The sequence below is a fragment of the Pseudonaja textilis genome, chromosome Z (genome assembly GCF_049901715.1).
Source record: "Pseudonaja textilis isolate UNSWEBS1 chromosome Z, rPseTex1.2, whole genome shotgun sequence".
Classification (NCBI taxonomy): domain Eukaryota; kingdom Metazoa; phylum Chordata; class Lepidosauria; order Squamata; family Elapidae; genus Pseudonaja; species Pseudonaja textilis.
In genome coordinates, this window is record NC_142008.1 from 38479552 (window position 1) to 38506402 (window position 26851).

Below are 26851 nucleotides of genomic sequence, written 5' to 3' on the forward strand. Positions count from 1 at the left end.
GGATCCTGGTTAGACTGCTTCATTCCTTCAACCTGTCCACTAATACCTGGAGGGACAGGAAAGACTGCTTAAATGAAAGACCCAAAGGTGCAAGGCTATAGAATCTACCTTGGCTGGGATACGAATTAGTGATACATGCACATTCTCCTATTTGGGTTTGCACTGTAGCGCACCACTTGATGGCATTTACTGGATTTATTCCAAGTGCACATTAGACTTTGTGCCAACAGTAACTTTTTTCTGTGCTCTTCATATCTTGGTTATACTGCAATGTGCTATACATTAAACAATTAATACAAAAGACTTAAACTTAGGACTTTGGAATTGAACCTTTAAACAAATACCAGTACCCTTTTAATCTATATTTTAAACATTGTTTTTCAACATCAGCAAAGGTATTTAGTATTTCTGGATATTATGACAAGTTACCCGGAAAGAAATAATGACATTTGTTTCCATTTTTTCAGCAGTAATATTGCCTAATACTGGAGACTAACTGAAAAATACAAAACCTTTATTTGTAAGAAATACATTTCCTGGTTGGAAATACACAGCATTATCTAACTTAGAATTTCCCCCTTGGCTAGTCGACAAGAGATGAGTCATTGCTTTCGAAGTAGTTGATTGGTGTTACATTTGTCTGAATGTTGTTTTTCCTCTTTCAGAATTATTACTAATACGTATAACTTACAGTGACAAAAATATTTCTAGTCAGTGGAGAGAACTTTGTTAAGACTCTTTATCCAGTAATTGCTTTATTATGCTCTTGCAGGAATTTGTAACAGTATTGGTGCGAGATCCCAGGTTACAGAAGGAAGATTTTTGGCATTCCTATATAGATTATGAAATCTTCATTCATGTAAGTAGTTATGCTCTTCTGTGAAAATGGTTTTTAAGGCATTTCTAATATCTGAACTATATATGTGACAAGCTATGTGGAGGGTGGTCATGAACGATTCACTACCCATCCCAATTGTGGAATGTGAGAATTTTGAAATATGATCTAGACTTTTCTTAAAGTCTATAGGATAGGGAAGGCTGTCTTAGAAAATGAATGGAAGTTGAACCTTTAGGACAGTAGAGGACAAAACCATAGCTTTCCTAATTTAAATTGCTATTCAAATAATTCCTAGCAAGCATATAAAAAAGCTGTTCCTATTTTTCAAGGATAGAATCATAAATGCATCTTTGGTTTAAAATATTACGGGGATTAGTGTTTTTTTATTTGATTGATTTCATTGTGATTTCTTGTTTGATTTTTGTGAACTGCTCAGAGTTTAGCTTCGTACAAGTTTCATAAATGATTATTGAATGATTCCTCTGTTTTTGTTTCTTTTTTTCCTGACTTGAATTATTTTCTTGATTGGATTATGTTCCTTTTTATAACTCTTCACACAGAAGTCAACAACTTTGCAGGAATATCCTGCTTTAGTAACAAAACCTTGCTAATCTTGAATGTGCATTCAGGTCAGCCGCTTACTTTTGCCAGTTCCACTCTCTGCTGTTTCTCAATGCTTGAGGTCAAAAGGCAGTGGTGTTAATGGCAATAGTGAGTGGCTGGCCTGAGTGTGGTGAAGGCAAAGTAGGTGGCAAGAAGCAAAGCACAAAATGTGCCATGGAAAAGCTGGAGAATTTTGTGTGCTGAATATTTATACTGAATATTTTAACATTTTTGCTAATAATTTTTTTTTTGGGGGGGAGGGGAGGAATCGAGAATTATCCTTTGTCAAATGTAAGAACTTTCTCACTGGCAGAGGGATAGATAGAAATGGAACAAGAAAGAAAGGTCAGTGGAAATTTACTGCCAGTCTAGTTAGTAGAGAAAATAATACATAGGAAGGGTTAGAAAAGAACAGTCAAAATCTTGCATTGTCAGATTATTAGTTCTGGGAAAACACTGTGTCACTAAACTCAACTAATGTACCAACACATTCTGTGTTTCTGCAGACAAATAGCATGTGTTTTACAAGAAAAACATCTTGTGTCCGACGCCGTTTTCGAGAATTTGTGTGGCTCAGACAGAAACTTCAAAGCAATGCTGTATTAATGTAAGTAATTTACAAAATACTAAAATAATTCAAAATTTATACAGTAGTATCAACCATGATAATCTTAATTGTAATCTGGCACATTTCAGTGAATAGATAGAACCTGTAAAATCCACAAGATCTTTTATCTCTCTCTCTCTATATATATATAAAAGCCAAGTACCACTCACTCATCATGAAATCTCCAGAATTATAAAGTCTACAAAATTTGATATTTGGCACGTATGTTTCTCTTGGCTTCTAGATGCTTGTTAAGAAAGGAGTTTTCAAAATGACCATCAGATCATTAGTATTTCTTATACAATTATTAACACACTCTGATGCTAAGGAGTTCTACTCTCCCTCCCCAGCTGAAAAGTTCTAACTGCCAGTTGCCTTATAGTAACACACTCTGACGCTAAGGAGTTAGACATTCTACTCCCTCTCTCCACCTGAAAAGAACTCTGTTCCAATTGCTAGTTGCCTCACATTCCGTAACCTCAGTTCAAACTGGCAGACGTTTTACTCCTTCACTCAGGAATGGCCCTAGGTTCCTTACAGTATTAAATGTTGGTACCTCACCAAAATGTCCACACCTTTCACCTATGGAACTGCTTCCGGACTCAAGGTGGCAGGAGCGATATTCCCTTATGTGTTTCAATCACCGATCACCACTGAGGAACTGCTTCCACCTATGGAACTGTTTCTGGACTAAAGGCAGTAGGAATTCAATCACCGACTACCACTGAGCCAACGGATTGTGAACCAAATTTTTCCTGCATAGCCCGATCACAAAGTTTTGTCGTGAAGCATGTGTATCCAGCTAGTATTTTATATAATTTGCATAGTGTGCAATATGATCCTTAGATATTTAATCTCTTTGCTTTATCTATCTCTAAGTTTTCTTTGACATAGTAATTCAGTAGTACAGAAATTAAATCTAAATGGTTAGGCAATCCATAGATTAATTTTCAGTTTTCAGTGTATTTGTATTAACAACAAAGGAAAGGCAAAAAATAGAGAACTAACACAATGAACATATGGGACTTATGACTTATTTTTCTCTGTACACTGTATATCGCTGACGCTGACACTGTCTTGAAGTTAGAAAATTAATTTGGCAACATTACATATTAAAAATCTCAAAGTCCTCAAAATCCCATGTCCTTGTGAGAGGTGGTAACAGGATAAAGTAAGAGATTGCTAAGATTGCTAAATTATGGCGTAGCCTGGTGCCATGGGACTATTATGGCAGCCATGAAATGGCCTGGCTAAGGGGCTTTGGTGAAGTTGCAACAGACTCTACAAGCATATTATTATATTATATTATATTATATTATATTATATTATATTATATTATATTATATTATATTATATTATATTATTATATTATATTATATTATATTATATTATATTATACAGCTACACAAATCCACATGTGATACAAATGGACTGATCCAATGAGAAATGATCCCAGCAATTGTCAAAAGACCAATAGATAGGGCAACAAAATACAAAACAGGAACTTTGAATATGACCAGCATGGCAAATAAAATAGAAATTTTGGAAAGAATGGAAAGAAGAGGGATTAAGATCATGGGACTAGCCGATATAAGACACAAAGAACAAGGAAATTCAGAAAGGATACTTATCTACTAAGGAAGGGACATAGCAAAAAATAGAATGGGCTGGGCAGATTCAGATATAGTAAAATGCATCCTAGACATTAACAACTATTCAGACAGAATATCATCATCATCGCCATTGTCTTTCCACTGCAGGACGAAGGCCTCTTTCACATGTTTCCAATCAATACAGTCCTGAGCTTTCTTTTGCCAATTGGGCCCACAACACTTGCTGATGTTATTCGATCCATCTTGTTTTAGGTTTCTTTCATGGAAGGTTTTTATCAAGTGGGATCCATTCTGTGACTGCCATCAGTTCTTCTTGCTTCTTTCATTTCAATTCTTTTACTCTTTTGATGATATTGTATACTTTTGCTTGTTCTCTAATCCATGTGCAGGTCTTTCTGTCTTGTCTTCTAATGCTGAATATGTATCTTTCCATGGCTGTTTTGCACCACTCATAGCCTTTGTCTCAATTGTGAGGTTAGTGTCAATGTTTCACCAGCATGTGTTAGAGCAGGTAGCACAAGCGGATTGAAAATTTCTGTCTTCAGTCATGGGGGTAAGTTGTTTTTGAAAATTGTGCTTAGCTTGCTAAATACCCGCCAACCACATTTAACACACCATTCAATTTCCTTTATAGTATCCCCTGAGATTTTATCGGCCAAGTTTTATGTAGTGGCTGACTACACCTACAGTAAGTCTCCAGTCATTAAAAAAATCCACTCTTTGGTTAATTTATTAAACATAACCAGGCACTTTTTCAGGTTTATTTTTAAGCCAAATGATTCTTCTGCTTTTGCAGCTGTTGTATGCATCTTTGTAGCTCTTCTGGATCTTGTGAGAAGAAAATAACATCATCTGCAAATCTTAAGTGATTTAATTAAGTGATTTAATTTAATTAATTTTTATTTCTATCAGTGCTAGAGTAGGTAATAATAAAAGGGAGTCTGAGCACTTCATTTGCCCATGTTTTGCTAAGAACAGTGTGAAAAGAATGAGAATGGGCAAAAGATGCTAGATTTACGTAGTGAACATCATCTTTTTATTACTAATGCCTTTTTTGAACATTGAGACTCACGACATATAAATGGAATGAAATCACTATTAAGTCAGGTCAATTACACATTAACCAAAGTAAAAAGAAGATACAGAACACTTGATGCAAAAGCAAAAAAAAAAAAAAAAAGATATAGAATATTTGATGCAAAAGCAATCCTTGGTGGAGTATGTGATATTAATCACAAGACTATAGTGCTAATAAAAAAGATAATCTTAATATTATCAGAAAAATGCAAAATAAAAATTAGAAAATAATTAATATAGAAAAATTTAAACAGTTACAGTAGAAGAGTTACAACAAAAGGTGAAGACAGCATATAATTAACGGTCACCAGAGGTGGGAAATGTGGAGGATGAATGGAAAGGATATAGAACTACCCTGCTTAACATCATAGAAGAACTATATGGAAAAAGGAAAAGTGGAAAAAGGCAGAATGAACAAACATAGTGGTATGAAGAGGCTAAAGAAGCAATAAAGTTGAAAAAAAGAGTTATGCACATAGTCCTTGACTTACAACAGTTCTTTTAGTGACAATTTGAAGTTATAAAGACGCTGGAAAAAGTGACATGACCTTTTTTTCACAACCTTTGCAGCATCCCCATGATCATGTGATCAAAATTCTTGCCAACTGGTTCATACTTATGACCGTTGCAATGTTCCAGGGTCATGTGATCCCCTTTTGCAACCTACTGACAAATAAAGTCAACGGGGAAAGCCAGATTCATGTAACAACAGGTTACTAACTTATCAGTTGCAGTGATTCACTTCACAACTTTGGCAGGAAATGTCATTTAGCAAATGTCTCACTTAACAACATAATTTTGGGCTCAATTGTGGTCCTAAGTTGAAGACTATCTGCATAAATGTTGGTAAAATCAGAGAAAGAAGATTGTATAAACTACAGATTACAGTGTAGAGATGCCAATAGGATAATTAAGAAAGCAAAATAAGAATCCTGAGAGTGCTTGGGAAAATCTTTAGTAGACAATGAGAGAACAACCTGAACAATGTTTTACAAAGTAGTCAAAACTATATGGAAAAGAGAGAATTATAACCTCACAAATAATTAATGATAAGAATAAAAGGTCATTAATAAAACCATCAGAAATAATAGAAAGGTGGAGAGAATGCTTCAAAGAACTCTTCAATCCCCTAGGAAAGTATCATGAAGTATCATGCAAGACTACAATATAATAGCACTAGAACCAGAAATATTGATTGAACAAGTGGCAAGATCTGTTTAAAGAGTCAGTAACTATAAATCACCAGAATGGGCTACCAACAGAAATAATTCAAACACTTGGGGAAAATAACTTCAGATAGCTATATAGAATCTGTAATGCAGCATGGATTAACCAAACTGCATCTAGTGACTGGCAACACGCAATAATAATATTACTATGGAAAAAGAAGTGGAGCAAATGAGAGTGCACACAATACTGAGGCATCTCACTCTTGACATGCAAGGAAAATGTATGCCAAGATAATAAAAATGAGATTAAGACCCACAATGAGCGGAACAACAGGTGGACTTTCGTGGAGACAGAAGCTGTACAGATGCAGCTAATATAACTAAAATAGCACACAATAAGAACCTCTTAATCACATTTGTAGACTAAAAGAAAGCATTTTATAGAGTTGATAGGAAATTACTATGGCAAACAATGACCAATTTAGAGGAAGTGATCATCTATTACAGGGGTGTCAAACTCATGTCGTCATGGCAGCATCACATGACATATCAGGACTTTTTCCCCCTTCGATAAACTGGGCATGGACGTGGCCAGTGCATGATGCATCCGGCCCGCAGGCTGGGAGTTTGACAGCCCTGATCTATTAGATTATATACAAGCTTACATAGCACTTGCAGAAGTGTAGTTCAGAACAAACCAAGCTACATAATAATATCTGGAGTAAAACATGGTTGCATTTTATCACCTCTATTATTTATTTTACACTGACAGCATAAGCAAAGAAGCCAAGCTCAGAAAAGAAAATAATAACAAAGAACTATTCTTTCCAGATGATCAAGCATTGATAGCAAGTACAGCTAAAGAACTGCAACAACAACTCATGTCCATGAATCAAGAATTTAAGACAAATAATAATGGGAATTAGTAAACAAAAAACAGAAGTGATGGTAATCAGAAGAGAAAAGTATACCTTAAACATAGTAATAGAGGAAATAAGCATAAAACAAGTATCAGAGATCAAATATTTAGAAACAGCATTTACTGAAACATGTGGGAATTGCATACCATATAAGGCATAAATACAAAGAGGAGAAGGTCAAAGAGCATGAGGCAGACCCAGAAGAAGATAGAAGACATCTTCAAAGCAGCATTATGTAACAATATGCATGGTCAAATAGTCTGTATATAAAAGAATATATGTTTAGAGTTGCTTTTCTGTTCCTATTTCCCATTTCTCAACACTTCAGTAAGCAGCATAATTTCAGGAAATAGAACAGCTTTCATTGAATTGACAGTTTAGACACTTAACAAAACCATACTTTCTAACCCAAATGTGAAAATTCACAAATCAGAATTTATCAATGCAGGTATCACATCAAACTATTTTAAAACTTTCCTAAACATGAATTCAAACATTAAGTCATTGTTTTCAAGGGCTTTACTTTATCCTTTAGTCTCAGACTTGGAATAACCCTTTCCTAGGAGGGAATGTCATTTTCTTGGGATAGAACAGAATAATTTTAATCCAATAACATATCCAATAAATAATACTCTTGGATCAAAGTGATAATCCAATAGATGATATACAGTAAATAGCAAGACTCCTGGATTTCATGAATACCAGAAGCCCATCCAATCCTTTTTTTTATTTTGCAGCTCCTAGATCTTTTCAAATAAAAGGCATTTAAACAGCTTACACTGTTTAGGCAATTTAAAAAAATCAAATGAAATACAGGTATTCCTCAATTTACAACAGTTCATTTAGTGACCATTCAAAGTTACATCAGTACTAAAAAAGGTGATTTGTAACTTTTTCACACTTATGACTGTTGCAACATCCACATGGTCACATGATCAAAATTCGGATGGCAAGTATCTCATGTTAATGATGATTGCAGTGTCCTGTGATCATGTGATCACCTGTTTGAAATTCTGACAAGCAATCAATCGGGAAGTGAAATTCACTTAACAACCGTGTAACTAACTTAACAATTGCAGTGATTCACCTAACAACTGTGGCAAGAAAGTTTGAAAAATTGACTAAAATTCACTTAACTTTTCTCACTTACAACCATGCTTGAGCCCAAAATTCCTGTTGCTAAGTCGAGGACTATTTGTACACAAATCTCAATTCTGTCCATTCATTATTTTCCATGGCGGGCTGTAAAAAATAGCCATCTTTACAACAAATGAACAGAGCTGACATTTGAATTGACTCATAAAAATTCATGAATCCATTTTTTCTCTTTTTTATTTTTCTTTTTGATAAGAATCCAGTATTTCTTTTCTAATTTAAGTTATGTATTCATTTGGAACACTAATTATTCTTTGCTTTTTTTAAAGACAATTACCAGACCTTCCATCTAAAACTCCCTTTTTTAATTCAAATAATTCCCAACATGTGGACCAGCGTCGCCAAGGATTGCAAGAATTTCTCCAAAAGTGAGTAGTTGTTTGTTGCTTATTGACTTTAATGAAGTTGTTAATTTCCTCTACCTGGAATACCAGTTCATCTCTTGTGCACGGCAGCCACCTTGTGGCCATAATTATGAATTTGTACTTCTAATCTTCTGTGGAGGAAGATTACATAGCCCACATGCTTTCTTTACTCTTTCTTGCCTTTGAATTTTTTTGGTTTCCTTTTTGAACCAACAATTTTCTAAATAATGTATTGTTATTATTTAATTTGAAAACCAAGTTGTTTTAAAATAGCAATACATGAATTAATCTTTTAGAAATATAAAGAAAAGCAATAGAATTTAATTAAAGCTGAAGTCCATACAAGGCAAAAATATGTTCCATAATCAATCATGGTGGAGGTAATAAAGAACCAGCATTCTCTGATATTTTTTAAGAAAAATGGCAGTAAAGCTTTCACTAGTTGAATATTAGACATTCATCAGATTAGATAAAGTATGACAGACCATCGGCCACATGACTTTTTCTGTGATTCTCAGAGAATTTAAATATTGATATTTATTAACATTAATGTTAATACTAGCTTTATATTTTCTTTCTGAAAAAAACTTAGATGTTTTGGTTTTAGAAAACTGTTTTAGAGTATAAGGAAGATGACTTGGATGACCTGTAGAATAACCAATTAGTTAGGCAAAATGGATTGAAACATTTTAATTGTTAACCTTTAGGTAGACCAGGCAAGGAAATCATCTCCACATGAAGGCTAAAACACAAAAGGCTTTGAGATACCTCCTAAATTACAAAGAGAAAACTAAATTAGTTTTTGATGCCAAATATATCCATGGTATATGGATGACTTGGAGTATATGATAGATTATATGGAAACAGGAGTCCTGTAATTATCTTGACCGTAAGCTATGTAAAGTAGCATTATCAGCATCTTGAAAGACAATTGGCAACCAATAAGCTATTTCAACATGGAGATAATCAAGAATCTCAAGAGGCTCTATTCATCAACCATCTTGCCATGGTTGGGCCTAGCTACATTTTTTCACATTTCAAGGACTTCCTAGGAAGAGCACAATAAAATAGTTCAGGCTTGAGGTTATATTAATTGCATATAACCAGCACATTGATGACATCAGACAGATGGTAATACGACATGTAATTTTGCCCCAAATGACACCGAGTTTGGAATAAATCCAAAATAACTTGTTTGCTAAATTTAACAGCTTTAACAGATAATCAGAGTTGGAAGGAACCTTGTAGGTCATCTAGTCCAACCCCCCACCCAAGCGGGAGACACTAAAGGCCATCCAGTTGTTAATAACAGCTCAGATGGCATCAGGACATCAGCCAAATGTTTTGCAAGTTTGATTTTCCACCTGGCAGCCTAGAAGAACACTCTTTAAGATAGTTCTCTGTGAATTCATCCAGAGAGAAGCCCCACAGCTTTTTCCTTCTACTTAATTACAGCAGCATAAACCTCCCAATAAAACCTATGATATGTTTGGTCAGATTTGTTCCTGAACCTGTACCAAAGTTGCTCTAGTGAACTATCCTCATATTTTATTTATATTGTATTTATATCTTCTATTCTATACCTTGATGTGATAATGCTATCTTGTCAAAGTATAGAAGTATTACAAATTCAAATATTTGAATTTGAGTAATACTGAGCTCACATGTCTAACATTTTATGTAAACAAGATTTATGCAGAAAGAAGTTATAGATTACATAAATCTTGATAACTGGATATATTTATTTTAATACTGAGTTTATCTCTTAAATTCTTTAGAATGGAATTTCTTGAACCTCTTGCTAATCACCTAATGATACACTGACAAGTGGTCAGCTCATCTTCATGATAGATTTTGCTCATATTATGAAACCACTTCTCTCTTTTTCTGAGAAATCATTATATGATTTCCATTGTCTCCTCCCCACATCAGATCCCAGGTGAAAAGTTCATAGCAATAGCAACAGCACAGACTTATATACAACTTCATACTGCTTTGCAGCCCTCTCTAAGCAGTTTGCAGAATCAGACTATTGTCCCCAACAATTTGGGCATTCATTTTACTGGCCTCGGAAGGATGGAAGGCTGAGTTAGTCTTGAACTTTGTCCTTGTCACTTCTTGAAGACTCACCAGTGGTGGCTCACTACTACTGGCAAGTCTCTAATTCCTGGAAACTATCAGATCTGGAGTAGAATTGATTTCTTCTTGCAGAGTGTAGCAATGCTATCTTGCATGGGTACTCAAGTGTGAAATACGTAAAAAAGAAAGAAAGAACCAAGTATACCATAAATAGCAACTGACTTCCAGGCAACAGTAGTTCTGATGTTTATATCCCAAATGGCTTCCAATCTAGGAACGTGCATTTAACTTACCTTGTGACCCAATTCCTTCTTTCAGTAGTTTATACAGACATGATATTCTTCCGATTAAAATTAGAATTCCGATTTTTGGGGGAGAATTGCCCCCATCCTTTCCCCCACCCTTCTTCTCCTCCTTCCCCTCCCCTTGGAGGCCTCCTGAGTCAGGAGTGGCTACTGCCGGCGCGGCTCCAGTTCCACATTGCCTCAGGAAGGGAAAGGCAAAAAGGAAGAGCCGCGGTGGCGCTTTGCAACGGCGGCAGTGGCACCGGAGGCTCAGGTGCAGTGGCTCCCGGTTTTGCCTTTCCCTTCCCGAGGCAACAGCGGGACTAGAGCCGTGCAGAGCCGCGCCGGCGGTAGCAACTCCTGACAGCTCCAGCCGGACACCTGAGCGGAGCCCGGGCGGTACGAGCGGAGGCCGTTGAGCGGCAGAAAAAGGGAGCTGGGCAGCCACGGACCAGCCGTCTCTCCGTGCAACACACCACCGCCTGGTCCTGGCGAGGGAAAGCAGCGGGCGCTCCCCGGGCGGCGGCCTCGGTCCCACCACCGGGGAAGCGGCTGCCCAGCTCTGGAGCTGATCCACACGTGACCGGCTGGAAAGGGTGTGTAGCATTGGTGTTTTGTGTGCGATTTCTTGGCACGCGGCGCAGTCTCTTTTGGCTGGCCCCAATTTTTTTTCCAGAGGGGAATATCATGCCTGTTTATAGCAGGAGAAATTAACTTTGTACCTGTTATTTGCTAGGGTTCCCTGCAGGTTTCCACGGTTAAAGGTAATCCTTAACTTACGATCACAATTGCCCCCAAATTTCTGTTGAAATTAATGAGACATTTGTTAAGTAAATTTAGCCCTATTTTACAACATTTCTTGCCACAGTTGTTAGGTGAATCACTGCAGTTGATAAGTTAGTTACCTGGTTGTTAAATGAATCTGGCTTCTCCATTGACTTTGCTTGTCAGAAGGTTCCAAAAGGTGTTCACATGACACTGGAAAGGCTGCAATGGTCATAAATATGAACCAGTTGCCAACATCTTAATTTTGATCACGTGACCATGGGGATGCTGCAAAGATCATAACTGTGAAAAGTGGTCACAAGTCTTTTTTCAGTGCCATTGTAACTTTGAACTGTCATTGAATGCATTGTTGTAAATAAATCAGAGTAAAAGAAAAGTTGTAACACCTAAAACAGCTGTTTCAAGAATGTTCATTTTTGTTTCTCTCCATTTAAATACAATAAAAGTTTATTTCTGTATTTTTTCCTATTCAAGAATAATAAGTTATGGAGGAGCAGGAATAATTATTTTCCAACAATCCATGGGCCAAAACCATTGAAATCAAATGGATGTAATGCTTTTAAGATTATTTAACTCTGTATTCAATATTTAAGACTCAGTATTTGCTTTCTTTTTAGGAGGAAAAAAGGGGCAGCCTTATCTACTGTATGTTACTGTAGGATGAATTTTTAATGAATTCCTTTTGAAATCTTGCCTGTGTATGCATTCAATAGAGGGCACCAAAGCACAGGCTGTGCGTGCTTGTTTCTATAGATTATATTTCTCATGAACACCTATCCAGAGTCAAGAAATGAAGTAAATAAGCTGCACAAATTTATTGAAAACAGATCGGTATTTTAGCTTTCAGCACACATACAAGCAGGCACTTGTCACTATATTGGGCTACGTAAGACACTGAAAAAGTTTTAGTTAGAATAGGCCATGGTCCATTTCAGCTATATGTTCTCTTCTAATAGAATAGTTTACAATATACATATAATAAACACAATCTGGCCCCCTCCTCTTTTGTCCAAACAAAGCAACATCTAATTTTAAAAATATGGTTTTAGTTTTAAAAATCCAGACTTCAGACTTATTTAGAAGCTCTAAATAAACAAAACATCTTGAGGCCTGCCTTATGCACATAAGTTTATTTTAAGCTTTGGAATTTTGTTAATGTATTTAAGTCCTCTATGCTGAATATAATGGAAATAGAAGCAGTAGATCTGACTGAGGAAATATAGGCTATTTTTCCACTCTCCCAACTTGGGTAGCTTTTAACAATATATAGATCAATACTGGGCACTAGTATGCACAAACATTTAGTATTTTCCAATACTTTGTGTATATACCTAATATATCTCAGTAATATCTGTTTGATGAAAAGTAATTGATACCACCTTAAATTAAACTTTTGTAATTTAAGATGCATGATTGAAAGATTCATAATAATTTTAATACTTAATACTTTCAGTTATCTTGTATCTTAGTACCGTACTGTAGAACTGTTCAAACACTTTCAGTTTATGCTTATCTGTTCCCGTTTTCTTTTCCTTCTTCCCCACAGATGTGTGTTTGAACAAGGTTTTAATTAGCCTCCTTGAAATCTGAATCTTGTCAGAGTTTTAGCCCAGAATGCCCATCAGTCCCACAATAGTACTGCCTTAAGAAATTTGAGACTGATAGGACTTATGGACTTAATATCTGCGATACCCTTGGCAATTATTTTCTTCTTCCATACATCATAAGCTAGACCAATTTGTTGGCCTTGTGTGAATGAGCTTTTCTGACAGTAAGCCAGCCAGAGTCTGCCTGGACAGGAAGATGGGGGTAGGCCTATACATTTAAAATAAACAAATGATTGATAGAATGAATGAATGAGTAAATAAATAAATGGTAGCTACACACACACACACACACACACACACACACACACAAATGATTATTGTTATCTCGGAAATAGATTTGAGGCTGAAAGTGCATTTGGAGGATGTGGTAAGGCTCATTTCCCAAATAGTTGCCCACTCAGAAAATGCCTGCCATAGATGCCAAATCATCCATTTACTGGAAGGGTAAATTAGCTGCTGAGGATAATGTCAACCATTCCAGCGTGGTCTTATTCTACCATCACAGTAACATATTATGCTAGTTCTTGTTTAGTAGTAAGCCAGTTTCTTAGTTATACCACAAGAATCATTAAAAAAGTGGTCAAGACGTAGAATCTATAGAAAGAAGATACTTAGTGGCCACAGAGACATTTCCTTACTCAGTGGTGCTAAAAAACTTCCCTTCATTTCAAGTCAATATTTTCAGCCCATCATATTCTCAACAATTTGTTTGGCCCATCCTGGTGATTATTAACTGCCTTAAAAAAAGGAAGAAAGAAATCCCATTTTCCAGCCACCTCTCTTCTAGGTTTTTTTGCTCTTTAAGCAGTTCTGTTTCAAAGGTTTCTTTGCACTGATCTTTCCATCCTGTCATTGTTTCAGGCTGCAGGCTGTCCCCATTCCCGCCCCCCCACCCGCCCCGTTGCAGTTTGTTTGCATTGCTCTCCATCACTGTAGCCAGTGACTTTGCTTCTTTCAGCAAAATATAGTTTGTAAATATTTTAGTTTAGAATGTGTCTGTCCTTGTCTTAGCAGTTGAAATGTTTGTGAATGTTCTAGAACATTTGAATCAACTAGGCCAATTGCTGTTGAAGGCTTCATTGTCACCTGTGCTTGCTTAGAGACTAAAATGGAAGATAAAATAATTCTTTAAAGCACATAGAAGCCAGTTATGAATAGAATTGAAAGCGTGTTGTCTTCACCATGTATGCAGTTAGGTAATTGGAATTAATATATTTTAAACATTACTATTTTTGTCCAACAGAGGGCTGCAAACAATGGTTTCAAGATCTCAACTGATTAGATGAAACCAAGTTTCTCTTGGCAGCCCTCTGCAATCTAATTAACTTTTCTGATAACTGGAAACAAGGCCAGATCAAATCTCAAGCTGACAAGTTGTGATGCATAAATTCCAGAAGAAATGGCTACAAACATAACTTCAACATCTCCTATGCTTACAAAATTAAAAAAATCCCTATTAGGGTAATGCATTCAAATTACTAAGGCTGTACAGAAAGATGACAATTGGGATTGGGATTTCTGTTGCTAAGTGATACTGTCTTTAACTAGGTCATTAAGTAAGTACTTGCACTTTCCTGCTAGCTTCTCACAACCAAAGTCAGTGGGGAAACTAGCAAGAAATTGCAAATCCCAGGTTATTTACAATCTGGCAGGCAAGTTAGTGGCTGCTGCCAGGTGAGGGAGATTGATGAGCAGTGAGGTGCTGTGCAGAGGTCTGGGATAGTTTCTCTGCCGGCTTCCCCATTGACTTGTGGGAAGCTGGCAGGAAAGTTGCAAAGTATGATGTACGATGCTGCAGTTGTTTTAAGTGTGAATTGGTGGCCAAGTGTCCAAATTGAGACCACATGACTGCAGGTGCTGGGCTCACTAGAACAGGAGCAGGGCTAAACCAGCATTTATTTGGCATTGTCATAACTTTGAATTGTTGGATGAATGGTTGTAATTCAAGTGCTATTTATAAGCTACATATTAGATAGTACTATAGCGCCATACTATTCCACAGTATGGTAAAATATATTTAATATTAGAGATTTTTTTCAAACAAATGATATCTGTAAGATTCAGATACATAATGATCATCTATGTATTATGATTTATGCTAATCCAAACCCAGACTAGCTACATTATAGCTTAGCACAACCAGGTAAGACGGATATGGAAACAGACAACTTGTATTCAGATTGGGGTTTATCATGTGAATTTAGTTTCCCCATGTCTCTATTTAAAGAGATGTGGAGAGAAGCAACAGACTTTGTTTATTACCTTCTCCTGTGATGTCTGAAACAGGTTTAAGCACTGTTTACAAGCAAATAAACTAGAAGCCAAGTGTACAAGGCTGGTAAAAAGCATAATATCTGATCAAACCATGATTTAAACCAGGGAGGTCAAACTGGATTTCTTCAAGGGACGGATCAGCATTGTAGCTCTTGTCTGTGGGCTGGCAGCAGCTGGGAAGGATGGCAGGGTGGCAGCAGGACAACAGGATGGATGCTCCTGCAGCACCCTGCAAGCCAAAATGGGGCATGAGGGATCTGCACACAGCCCCCGTGCCTCATTTTTGCCCTCCATGGTCTCCTGCTGGCCAAAAGCAGGCCATATGGCCCGTTTTCGGGTCATTTTTCAGCCCATTTTTCGGCCTGTTTTGGGCCCATTTTCCAACTGTTTTGGGCCTGATTTTAGGCCTGTTTTTCAGCCCAGTTTCAGCCAGCAGAGTGCTGCAGGAGGCCATGCAGGGTGAAAACGAGATGCAGGGGGCCATACAAAACCCGTTTTAGCTGCCAGAGGTACCACAGACTGGTCCCTTGATATTTCCAGGCCGGCCCTGTCAACTGGATTTAAGCACTCTGCACAGTGGATCTGTCCCACAGGCCTTGAGTTTGTCATCCCTGATTTAAACTCTACCTCTGTCTCCCATTTCAGTCCAAATCTGGATCATGGATCAAAGGCAAATATTAAATATTGTTCTTCCTAAGAAAACAGTAGGAAAATATATGGGAATATAGAACCGACCTTGCGGATACGGAAGGAAGAAACAAGCTGTTAAGGGGAGATTAAGAAAAAGATTATAGAGTTTTGAGGTAGAGGGAAACTTGGGAACAAAGCCTCAAATAATTCCATGTTGATTTTACTTAAAATGGGACATAAACAGTATTGCAGTAAGGTTGTTATTCTACTTTATTGCAATAAGAAAAGCCTTTCTGGAATTCCTGCCAGCACTTTTTCTTGACCTAGTTACCTCAAAGGACTGACAGATATTAGACCTTTCAATACATGTCTGTTCACACTTGGCATATTTGCATTTCTAGGATACCCTATCTGTTTTTAATTTATTATCTTTGAACTGATCAGTTTTTTTAAGCCTCCAGATGGCACTATTAAGCAGAAAAAAGAATGACTGTACAGTAATGAATCCAGTGAAAAATAAAAGTGGAAATTGAATTGTAGTGGCAGGGAGGGGCAGGAGAGGGCTAATGGTAGCCTTGATGTGCTTAGATCAACCTGTACTCTTATCACTTTTGTTTGCTGTTCCCATATGTTAGGTTACCAGCAAGTTAATAACAGTGCATTGGCAGTTCAAGGCTTAACAAAATTGCACTGGACATGAAATAAAGCTAAAATGAATTTCTGTCCAATATCATTGACATTAGTGTTCATTATTTTTGTGGTGCAATGCCTCAAACCATCAAAAATCAATTTTAAAGATTACCCATTATTTTACAAAGAAACTAAAATGCATTTCAAACAGTAACAAAGAAGTAACTGTGGTGTAATTGTATCAACAGTTACTTAGGTTTTAGTTTGGTGACAAAATCACACTTCTAAAGCAACCACTGAAAATATCTATTGAGAATTAAATTGTATGATCACAGATGTATGATTAAGATAAAATAATACCAAGTTGGATTATCAGTAATATTTTTGTCCCCTCTTTATCTCTATATGCATATTATATGCATACTTTAAACAATAGTGTCTGGTTATGACGTTTTGTTAGTAAACCGATAGGATTTTTCCGTGGAATGAGAAAAATCCTATCAAGAGATGGGATGATTAATGCTTAGTTTGTTTGGGATTTCTTATGTAACATGATTTAGCTTGAAATGGAATTTAAAGAAGTTGCCTATATTTTTCAGATGAAGGTCACACTTAATCTTTCAATGGGTTGCTGAGATAGAGGGTATGCTCCAAAAACAAAACACTGTCCAATATCTTATATTAATATAGGTATATTGGAGTTGAAAAGGACAAATTATACTGGATAAAAATGATATACACATTAAATATTTTAAAATAATTGAATAGCTCTATGATTAAGATAAAATAATATTAGTTAGATTACCAGTAATATTTTTGTCCCCTTCATCACGGCCTGAGGAGAATGACGTATGTAGCATCTTTAATGACCACGGCAATTAGCAGAATCCACTAGAGTTGACAAATATCTGAGCTTTGTGTGTAATGTTTATGTTAATGTGCATGCAATTAGATAATATATCGGAGCATTCTTGCCTGCATGTATGAATTATATCTGTACAAAACCTTGAAGGAACCCTTTGATTTGATTGTGGCTTGGGCAAAGCATCCTCTGCAAACAACCAAACAGCTCTTGATTGCATGCTTTCATGTATTGTATTGGAGCTCTGCTGCATGACAGATTGGCCACTTCATAATGTTCAGTAGTGGTGTGGACATACATATGCAGAATATATTTTCACAGCAGAAAGAAATAGAGATTTAAAGATATGAGACCCTCGTTTTTTATATCAGGATGCCACCTTGCCCTCAACTGGAGGTTGAGGTGGTTCAGACAGGAGTGTGACTTCACAAACTGATAAATTCTGTATTATCCAAGATGTCCTTGTTTTAAAGACTAAATTAGAAACCTGGTGGAAGTGAATAGGCTAGTTTTGATTTTAAGGGAGAAACAGTTTCAAGGGTTGGTATGCTTCCTGTTTATTTATTTTATATTTCACTTTATTTCCCCAAAGTCTCAAGGTAGCATGCACGGTTCCCTCTCCCCAATTTTATTTTCATAACAACTTTGTAAAATGGGTTAGATTTAAGTGGGCTTGGATAGAATGAAGGAAAATCCAAGAGCCTTTATGGATGAGTTCAGGAAACAAATGAGTATGGATGTCCATTGTGGGGGCAAATGATGAAGCAGCCATCATGATATAAGTACTATTTCCTTTATATGTGCATCATGACATTGCACATATTTAATGGAATAATTAGAATTTCAGTAGTAATTTTATTATTCTCTGCCTAGCTGTTAAGAGATTTCCTAGATGATTTTTTTTTTTGCTTAGATATGTAAGATGACTGTCTAGATCAAAAGAGATGCCTTCATGTTTCGTTTCCAGCACACATAATTGAGACTGGTCTAACCCTCATTTTATTTCCTTCTTCTCTATCATTCCAATTTTTAAATGATTTAATTTTTCTCTTCCTTCAATTCAAGAATATGCCTCAGCCATTGTTTTTCGTATTATATAGCCAGCAGGAAATAGATCAAACCCTATTTTTCTATTCTATTGACCTGATGAGTTATTATAAAAATATTCTTCACTGCATCCGACTTCCCTAATTTGACATCCTTGAAATTTGTTAGACTACAGGTCCCATTGTTCTGATGACAAATAATGTAGACTCTAATTTTATAATATCCATAAGGCACTAGGTTACAAAGGCTACATAATATCCATATTGATTCTTTCATAGCTATATTTAATAGAATTAATCCAGATGTCCTTTCTCTAAAACAGGTTTATGAGATATTTTGAGATTATTCTTGTACAGAAGGCATAGTACAGCATTGGTTATTCATATTAAAATAATGAGTTCTCTGATAGACATTTATCCTGAATGATTGCCAATTATAAACCAAAGTTCTGGAATTTTTATATTGACTATCCCCAGTTGGATTTAAGAATTCTGATTAAGTGAACATTTAATGATAAAAGTAATTAACTGACTTCAACAAATATTAAATAAAAAAGTAAATATCTGAATTTCCACAATTTTAATATAGAAGTAATGTTATTTTGGGATTTATATTTGCTGGATTAAATAATTTTTTTAATGTTGAATAAAACTAGATTGGAAAAATAGATTTTATGACATTGTGTGTGGTTGGAAGTAACACCATAATGATGTTTATATTTAATGTATTAAATTATTTTAAATATTTGCTGAACTGAGCATTCCCATTTTAAGATTACATGCTTAGTCAGAAACACTTTTCAAAATTAATTGAAGTAAAATTAAAAATTAATTGAAGTTTTACATAGGCATTTAATTTCTGTAAATTCTATAATGCCCTTATTTTAAGGCAACAGTTTTATTACATATCCAGAATTACTGATTAGGCATCATTTCCCATGTTAGTTCTCCCACACATACAGGCACACATTCTTGCCCCCCAGCCAAACTAGTAATTGATTCACATGGTAGCAACAGAAAAAAAAGTCCTTGAAAATTACTTATATAACAGTTTCATAACTATTAGCTATATGTTATTTTACTCACCTAAAATCCCACTTTAATAAAGGTAAATATCACTTACTCAAACATTCTAACATTTATACTGCGTTCAAATTGCAATGGGTATGAAGTTAAAAGTAACTTTAAGGCAAAAAATATTGAACGTTCTTGAAAGGAAGATGAAATTTTTGTATTTTTTTTTAAAGGGTACTCCAGAATCCAGTTTTGCTTTCAGACAGTAGACTTCATCTATTTGTACAAACACAACTGAGTCCTGAAGATATTGAGGCCTGTGTATCTGGAAATACGAAATATTCTGTGGCTGAAGCAATCCATGACTTTGCTTGTTTGAAACGACGATTTCCTGTAGAACATGAAGAGAAGAAAAAAGAAAATTATGCCGATTCAGATTCTGAGAGGTTACTTCCTTACATTCTGCTAAACATGCACACATGATAATAAAAACACTTCAGCATTTTTGTTGTTGATGCAATGCTAAGATAATGAAAAAAATTAATTGACTGAGATTTTATTGAGCTGTGACAGCTCATCATAGAAGTCTTTGCATACACCTCCACATTGAATTAATGAATGCAGTAGAAATTCAATTATCTGCATTCTGATTATGTGAATTTCATTTAGTCAGACTTGAATTATTCACGTTTAAATTATCTCGCTAAAAAAATATCCAACTGCACTCCAAATGACTAATTAAAAGTCCAAATTTCCTGTCTCTCTTTTGTGACTGGGGATAATTAAAGTTCTCCTCTGTTACTCAGGCTTTGAGTGTGTTGTGAAAACCAATTTCCTCTCCCCCCCCTTTTTTTTCTCCCCTCTGCAGTTCATCCTGTGGGCTTGAACACAGTAGCGATGATAGCAATTCACACAGACATAAAGCAAGCAGAGCTCCTGAAGAACCCTGAAATATTATTTGCACTATGCTGTTCCTGGAATGACGGGCATAACTTGAAAGTTGCATGTGACCTTTCCAACTACTTTCCAAAGCACGTGCTTTCTGTTTTCAAACCAGTTTTGAAAAATATACAGTATATGCAGTAGAGGTCATGTGGGCTGGGAATTATAAAGATATTAGTCCAAGTTATTTTGCAGGCCAAGCAGGGGAAACCTGATTTATATTGTTGAACAGTTATGAATTACATCTGTAGAGACACCTTCAGTATCTTAGATTTCCTGGTGTAATCCTTTGGGGGTCATTATAAGGGAGAACAGAAAAAAACCTCTGAATGAATGATTTTGAAATGTGTTGGAATATCTGACCTCAAAATATACAAATTCTATTTTCATTTGGCATTTTAAATAGCCACATAATTCTATCATACATATTGTACAAACCTAACAATTCCAAATCATAGGTAAAATATTTTTTTAAAAAAAATACTCAGTTTTTCATGAGACTTATTGCCAGGTAAGTATGCAATACAGGAATAAATGACTAAATTTATTTGTAAATAAATGTTCTAAAATATTAGCTTCATCTCAACAAACTTGAACCCTGTGTTATAATCAAAATTACAGAGTATCAAGTGCTTCAATCATTCTGTTTAGATAAAGTTGAAGTCAGTAGGCTTAAGCTTGCCTAACAATTGTCACAGGCCATATGTTTCAGACCCATAATCTCATTGAAGTACATCACATTTGAGGGTACTAGGTTAAAGGAATTTAGTATGCCTTGCTTTTTGATGCAATAAAGAAATAATGTTGTATATCAAACCCTTTTTGCATTATAACAGAATTATGCTATTTTTTCAATTTTATTTTTTCTCTTTATAGATGTAACAGTGAAGGAATTAGATTTTATCCAGAGGAGCAGGATATAACAAAAGACAATTTAATTTTTTAGGGATATATATGTTTAAAGTATCTAGCTGAACAACTTCGAAAACTCAATTCATTTTGGAAATCCTCAGTAAAATTAACCGGTTACTCAATCCAAAAATGTGTTTACTATGTATTTACTAGTTTTCATATTATATTCATATTAAGTAATACTTTTTGAAGGTCTTGGAGTTCTTGCAGATTATTTTATTTTATTGAATTGGATAAAATTATTTAGGTCTAATTACAAAGAGTGCTAGCTATTTATGTTTAGGTAACTGCCTGAACATGTAAGTAAAATCACAAGTGCAGTGTTTGCTGCTGTTACAATAAAATGAAAAGGCATCCAACTGAGGAAAGGGAAAAAAAACCAAATAAAGTGGAATAAGTATTGTTGCTTTACAGAAGTATAAGTATTGTTGCTTACAGAAATCAAGAGTCATTACTGTGAAGTAATTTCAAGCAATGTGTATGCTATAAATTAAGTGATTACTAATTTTAGTTTATGATGTCTAAAGATTTACGTGATGTCATTTAATTGATGCCTGCTGGAGGATAAACAATTATTTCAGTCTTAAGTATAGCAAATAGAAGGCTTGGGAACCACTGTTACATTCGAATTCCACTGTGAATTGCTGGATTTGATGCAGTTTGTCATTTGGTTTATCAATATGGGGCATATTAATCATGATGCTTCAGTATTGCTATATTCATACTTTTCATACAGCAAACCTTTACGTGGTCAACATGATGTAAATACATTTAAATTGTTTATTCTGGAATGCATCTGATTGCAGATGACCCTTGAAATATTTTATGTCTATCAAGTGTCTATTAGTAAAATACTTAATCGCAACTGTGTGGACTCTTAAAATGTTTAGAAAATGCTTCTGTTTGTTATATTTCAAAATAAAACATTTTCTTTGTTGATTTATTTTTGTCTTTGCAGTCTTGATTTTTTAAATTGCAAGATTATATCATATACACACACTTATGTATAGTGTGTGTGTGTGTGTGATGTCATACTGAACGTAATGACATATTTTAAGAAAGCACAAATAAAACAATTTTCTTTTTAAAAAAGCCCATTAATTTTCCAAGTCACACTTCCCATTTTGGGATTCAGTTTGTTCTTACTCAGATTTAAATTGTTCCTTTTATTTTATGCAATATAGACAAGGAAAAGGAATTTGTTTTCTAAGTTTATATATTTTTCATAATCTGTCACCCATATTTTTGTATATTATAGTAAGACAAATTTTATTACTTACATACAATTTAGGTAATTCCCACACCTTCATTTCTGAAGATTTTTTGTAACAACTTGCTATTACAAAGCTTTGCAAATAAATTCATTTAATTGTACAGCTCATTTTATAAATTAAATCTGCTAAAACTTCATGTAAAGTAGGCAAAAATATCTAGCAGAGTATGAAGTCTAGTTTCTTGGTAGTTAATAGTTATAAGCAGTAGTGCATTAATTCAGTATTTTCCCTAATGTTTTCCCTTTCTAAAATTGATTGTTTTTGCAGTGATACTGTAATTTTGCTTAAATTTTTAAAAAGTTTTTGTTCCTGTTTCTAACAAATCCCTTATAAAACCTGACAGCCCTTCCTTTTTAGTAGATCACATCTTACAAAATTTAAAGTGGAAATAAATTATTTTTATTATTGGAAAATGTTTAGCTCCCCTGCAAATACATTACCCTCTCTTCCTCATAATTTTATGCCGATTAGAAATAATTTTAAGAAAATAAGTATTTTTACCTACAGTTATCCATCAAATAGGAAGAATTGGTTAGCTTTCCAGTTTAGCCTCACACAAAATCAGGAAAACAGAATTATAATTGCAAAAGGCCAATGGGGTAAGAATCAAGGGGACACGGGCTGACGCATCTGAACTTTTCGGCTTTTCAACGTAACCCTTTCCTTGCTGGCCTTCTCTGCTTTGCAAACACTCGCTTCCGACAAGCGAACTGTTTAGAATTTCGCCGTCGTCCCGCTTCTTCAAACTCAAAAACTTTCCCTTTCATTGGTTAATTGTTACGCTGGGAAGGATTTTTTTTATGTTTAAAAGTACTCTATTCCGTTCCCCGCTACCGGCTTGTTTTTTGGGATCGCCTGAAACTTGCCGTCTGATTGCTAACTCTCTCCCTGCACGAAGCAATAAATAAATAAATAAACAAATCCATTCGTAAGCCATCTGGCTTCATTTTAGGAGAAGCGAAACAGGGATGCCTGGCCATCAGTTATAGCCATTAGCTTTCCTCTCTCTCTCCAAACCTGGTTTCTTGGGCCAGTTTTGCACCTTCGACCTGGCATAGAGTATAGTAGTTCGCTGGTTTCTTACCTCAAGGCTTTGATCCATTTTTTTCTTGCCCGCCCCCCTGTTTTCAACCCCGCATGCTGGACATTTTGCCCCCGCAGCTGCAAATGCCGCACGCGGAATCGCCGGCGCGCACAGAGCGCTGCCTCAGCAGCAAGCAGCAAGCAAGCAGCAGCGCTTCGCTCGCTCGTCCCCCCTCCCGCCCGGGGAATGTGTGTTCCAGGCTCCCTCCATGTGCCTGAGCTTTGCTGGGGGCTGTTTGTCAGGGAGAGAGAGAGAGAGAGAAGGCTGTCGCCGGCCGTAATCCCGTAACCCATAGCAACGGCCCAAATCAAGGGAGCAATAGCCCGCTGCTCCAAAAGGCCCATAGAGAATACGTCAACGCGAACCTCTCCCTCCCTCCTCCCAGAAAGTGATGCGGTCGCCCTGAAACATCAATGCGGAGACGGGGTTGCAAACGACAAAGGATTTTCAAGGCATCGCTCTCCTTACAAATACTTCATTGCTTCATCCACTCCCCGCCCCCCTCCCCCTTCGCCTTTTTGGATGAATGTATGAAATGTCAGACAGAGGAGGCTGGAAAATGAGAAGCAAATATGCTGTGGGGGCGACGGGAGGGGGAGGAAGGAGGGCGAGGGGTGACGACGACATTCCCAGGCGTCGGCTGGATGGCAGGCTTTTGTTATGCAAACGCATAGGCAGCCGGCTGTCGTCCTCTGTGCAGGGACCGAGGTAGTCGGATGACTCCTTGAAATAAAGGTCAGCGGAGCTGATGAGGGAGGGCGGACAGCAGAAGCGGGTTATTGTTTTCTCAACGCTATGCAGTGATGCAGGAGCTTAAACGCTGGGAAAGAAACGCAGGATGTGATGGTTGCAAGCCTGGTTTGGGAGACTGAACTCCTTTTAAAAACGAGAAAAAAGACTGCATGGTCTTAAAATATCCTTAAAAACCCAAACCTAGGACACCCGTTTTTAAGAAGACACAGCAAGACTTTTTCATGCTCAGTAGGCCATGAATTTTTCAGAATAAGGTACAATCTAGTAATTTTTCAAGATTCTCCTGAAATAAAAATCTCCATATATCACATAGTCATGCAACATATGAAGCTATGATTGGCTTAAACATGATATATTGAAGGAATCACAGCTAGAGAGTTCACATAGTTCACAGATGTCAAACTCACGGTGTCATGCTATTATGTGACATATCAACGTTTTTCCCCACCATGGAGCTGGGGTGGGCGTGGCCTGTGCTTGACGCATCAGGCCCGCGGTGAACCAGTTTGACACTCCTGACATTGTTTATTAACTATAAACTATGTCTTATGAGCCCACTGGTTGGCGTTAGCATCACACACTAGTAAAACTAATCCCAAATCCTTAGAAAGGACTTGATAGGTGGATAAAAATGCCAAATCTAATCTAAACATCTGGCTGAATATGCAACCAATAACAGTATAAAATAATGGAGAAAAAGGCAAGGACAGGTGTCTGCAACCTTAAACACTCAAAGATCCATTTGGACCCATTTTCCACAGAAAAAAACCCACCAGGAGCCAATAATTTAACAACTGGTGTGACTGGGTGGGCATGGCCAACTCAATGTCACTCACTCCCACCCAGTCATCTGCTCTGGAAAGTGGAGCGAATCTCCATCCCCAGCCATCACCCTTACCTTCTCAGGCCAGGCGAGAAGTGACCGGGAGCCAGTGGTGGGATCAGCCGACGGAGCCACAGCAGAGGGCCAAAAGAACCACATGTGGCTCCAGAGCCACAGGTTGCAAGGAGCAAGGAGGATCAAGCATTGACTATTTACCAATTCATCAGCACCATCTTGGTGAAGATGAACTGTATGAGTGTTGGCATTGAACTAATATGCATACATTCATTGCTGAACAGTTTAGTAGTATACCACAAGGAAGTGAAATTTAACATTGTTAACATTTTGCAAATCCTATCTGATAATGCAATGTTCAGCAAAAAGAGCAGCATCCTGCAACTACAGGCCAATTATTTGCTTAACAAAAACTTTCAATTGCTGAATGGTATTGCAGCTGATACAGTCCAATAGCATTAGTTGAAAACAAGCTCTTTCCATATGAGCAAAAAGAAAATCTTTAAAGCCCCGCATGCCATGGTTCCAGGCTATGTGAGGAATTGTCTTGTCCAAATGGACTGGCCTGCTCCACCTGTCCTAGCAGAAGGGGCATGAGGTGAACTCTGTTGTTCAATGAATTTCATCTGACAGGGTCCAGGCACCTGCCCTTTGAAACATCTCTTTAGACAATACATAAGGGCCTGAAGATCTGGCTTTTCCAGTTGGCTTGGGGCCCCAACAATGGTGCATTATGCTGGAGGTGGTTGATGGATTAAGAGAAGATTCAACTTTCCCCCACTGTACAACCTGCTCTCTTCCTCCCCATCTTTTTAATTGTATTTTTATTGTTATTAGAAATATGTGTTTTTATGGTTTTATTGGCTTTTAATGTTATAAGCTGCCCAAAGTTCTGTTGAGGTGAGATGGTAGCAAACCAAACTAAAAACCAATCAATAGATCAATCAATAAACCACTCAAAAAACAGAGGATCAAAAGATCAGGTCCTACCTTTTATTTACTTATTGTATGGCATTGGTCATGCAGTCACATATGCAATACTGATAAGACACATTATATGTACAAACATAAATACAAGTTAAATAATCAACAAATACACAGAGAGAGAGAGAGAGAGAGAGAGAGAGAGAAAGAGAGAGAGAATGTGGATGATACCATAGATGAGAGAAAATATTAAATTAGGGTAAAATCATGATAAAAAATCTCAAAAATAAGCCACAATAGAATAGATGTTATAATTTGATATCTAAGAAAGCTAATCATCTAACTGCTTCTGGTTAGATGGCTATGATGAGATCATCCCAGGTACATTGAAATTTCCCAAGGAGGCATTCTCAACCTACATGTGTTATTGTTTGTTCTGATGCACCACAGTTGTGGCTTCTGAACCATTACTCAAAGAGTTTTGCCTTAGTTCTGGCATTGATTTGCTCTGATTCTGTTCAGGTGGCTTCATATTTTTATGGAACATAGTTCCCAGAGAGTAGAT

The 26851-nt window shown here is 36.5% G+C and overlaps 1 protein-coding gene across 4 annotated transcripts in view; it reads left to right on the forward strand.

Moving 5' to 3' along the window:
* The window catches only part of SNX10 (sorting nexin 10), a 44043-nt gene extending 21687 nt beyond the window's left edge, over positions 1–22356 (forward strand). For all 4 annotated transcript variants that reach the window (XM_087917999.1, XM_026708256.2, XM_087918000.1 and 1 more), the window contains exons 3-7: positions 773–859; positions 1948–2048; positions 8252–8350; positions 19793–20005; positions 20428–22356. In XM_087917999.1, the coding sequence (XP_087774125.1) occupies positions 773–859; positions 1948–2048; positions 8252–8350; positions 19793–20005; positions 20428–20509 (582 nt within the window). In that variant the 3' untranslated portion in view covers positions 20510–22356. The remainder of the gene's footprint in view (positions 1–772; positions 860–1947; positions 2049–8251; positions 8351–19792; positions 20006–20427) is intronic.
* The last annotated feature ends 4495 nt before the right edge of the window (positions 22357–26851 follow it).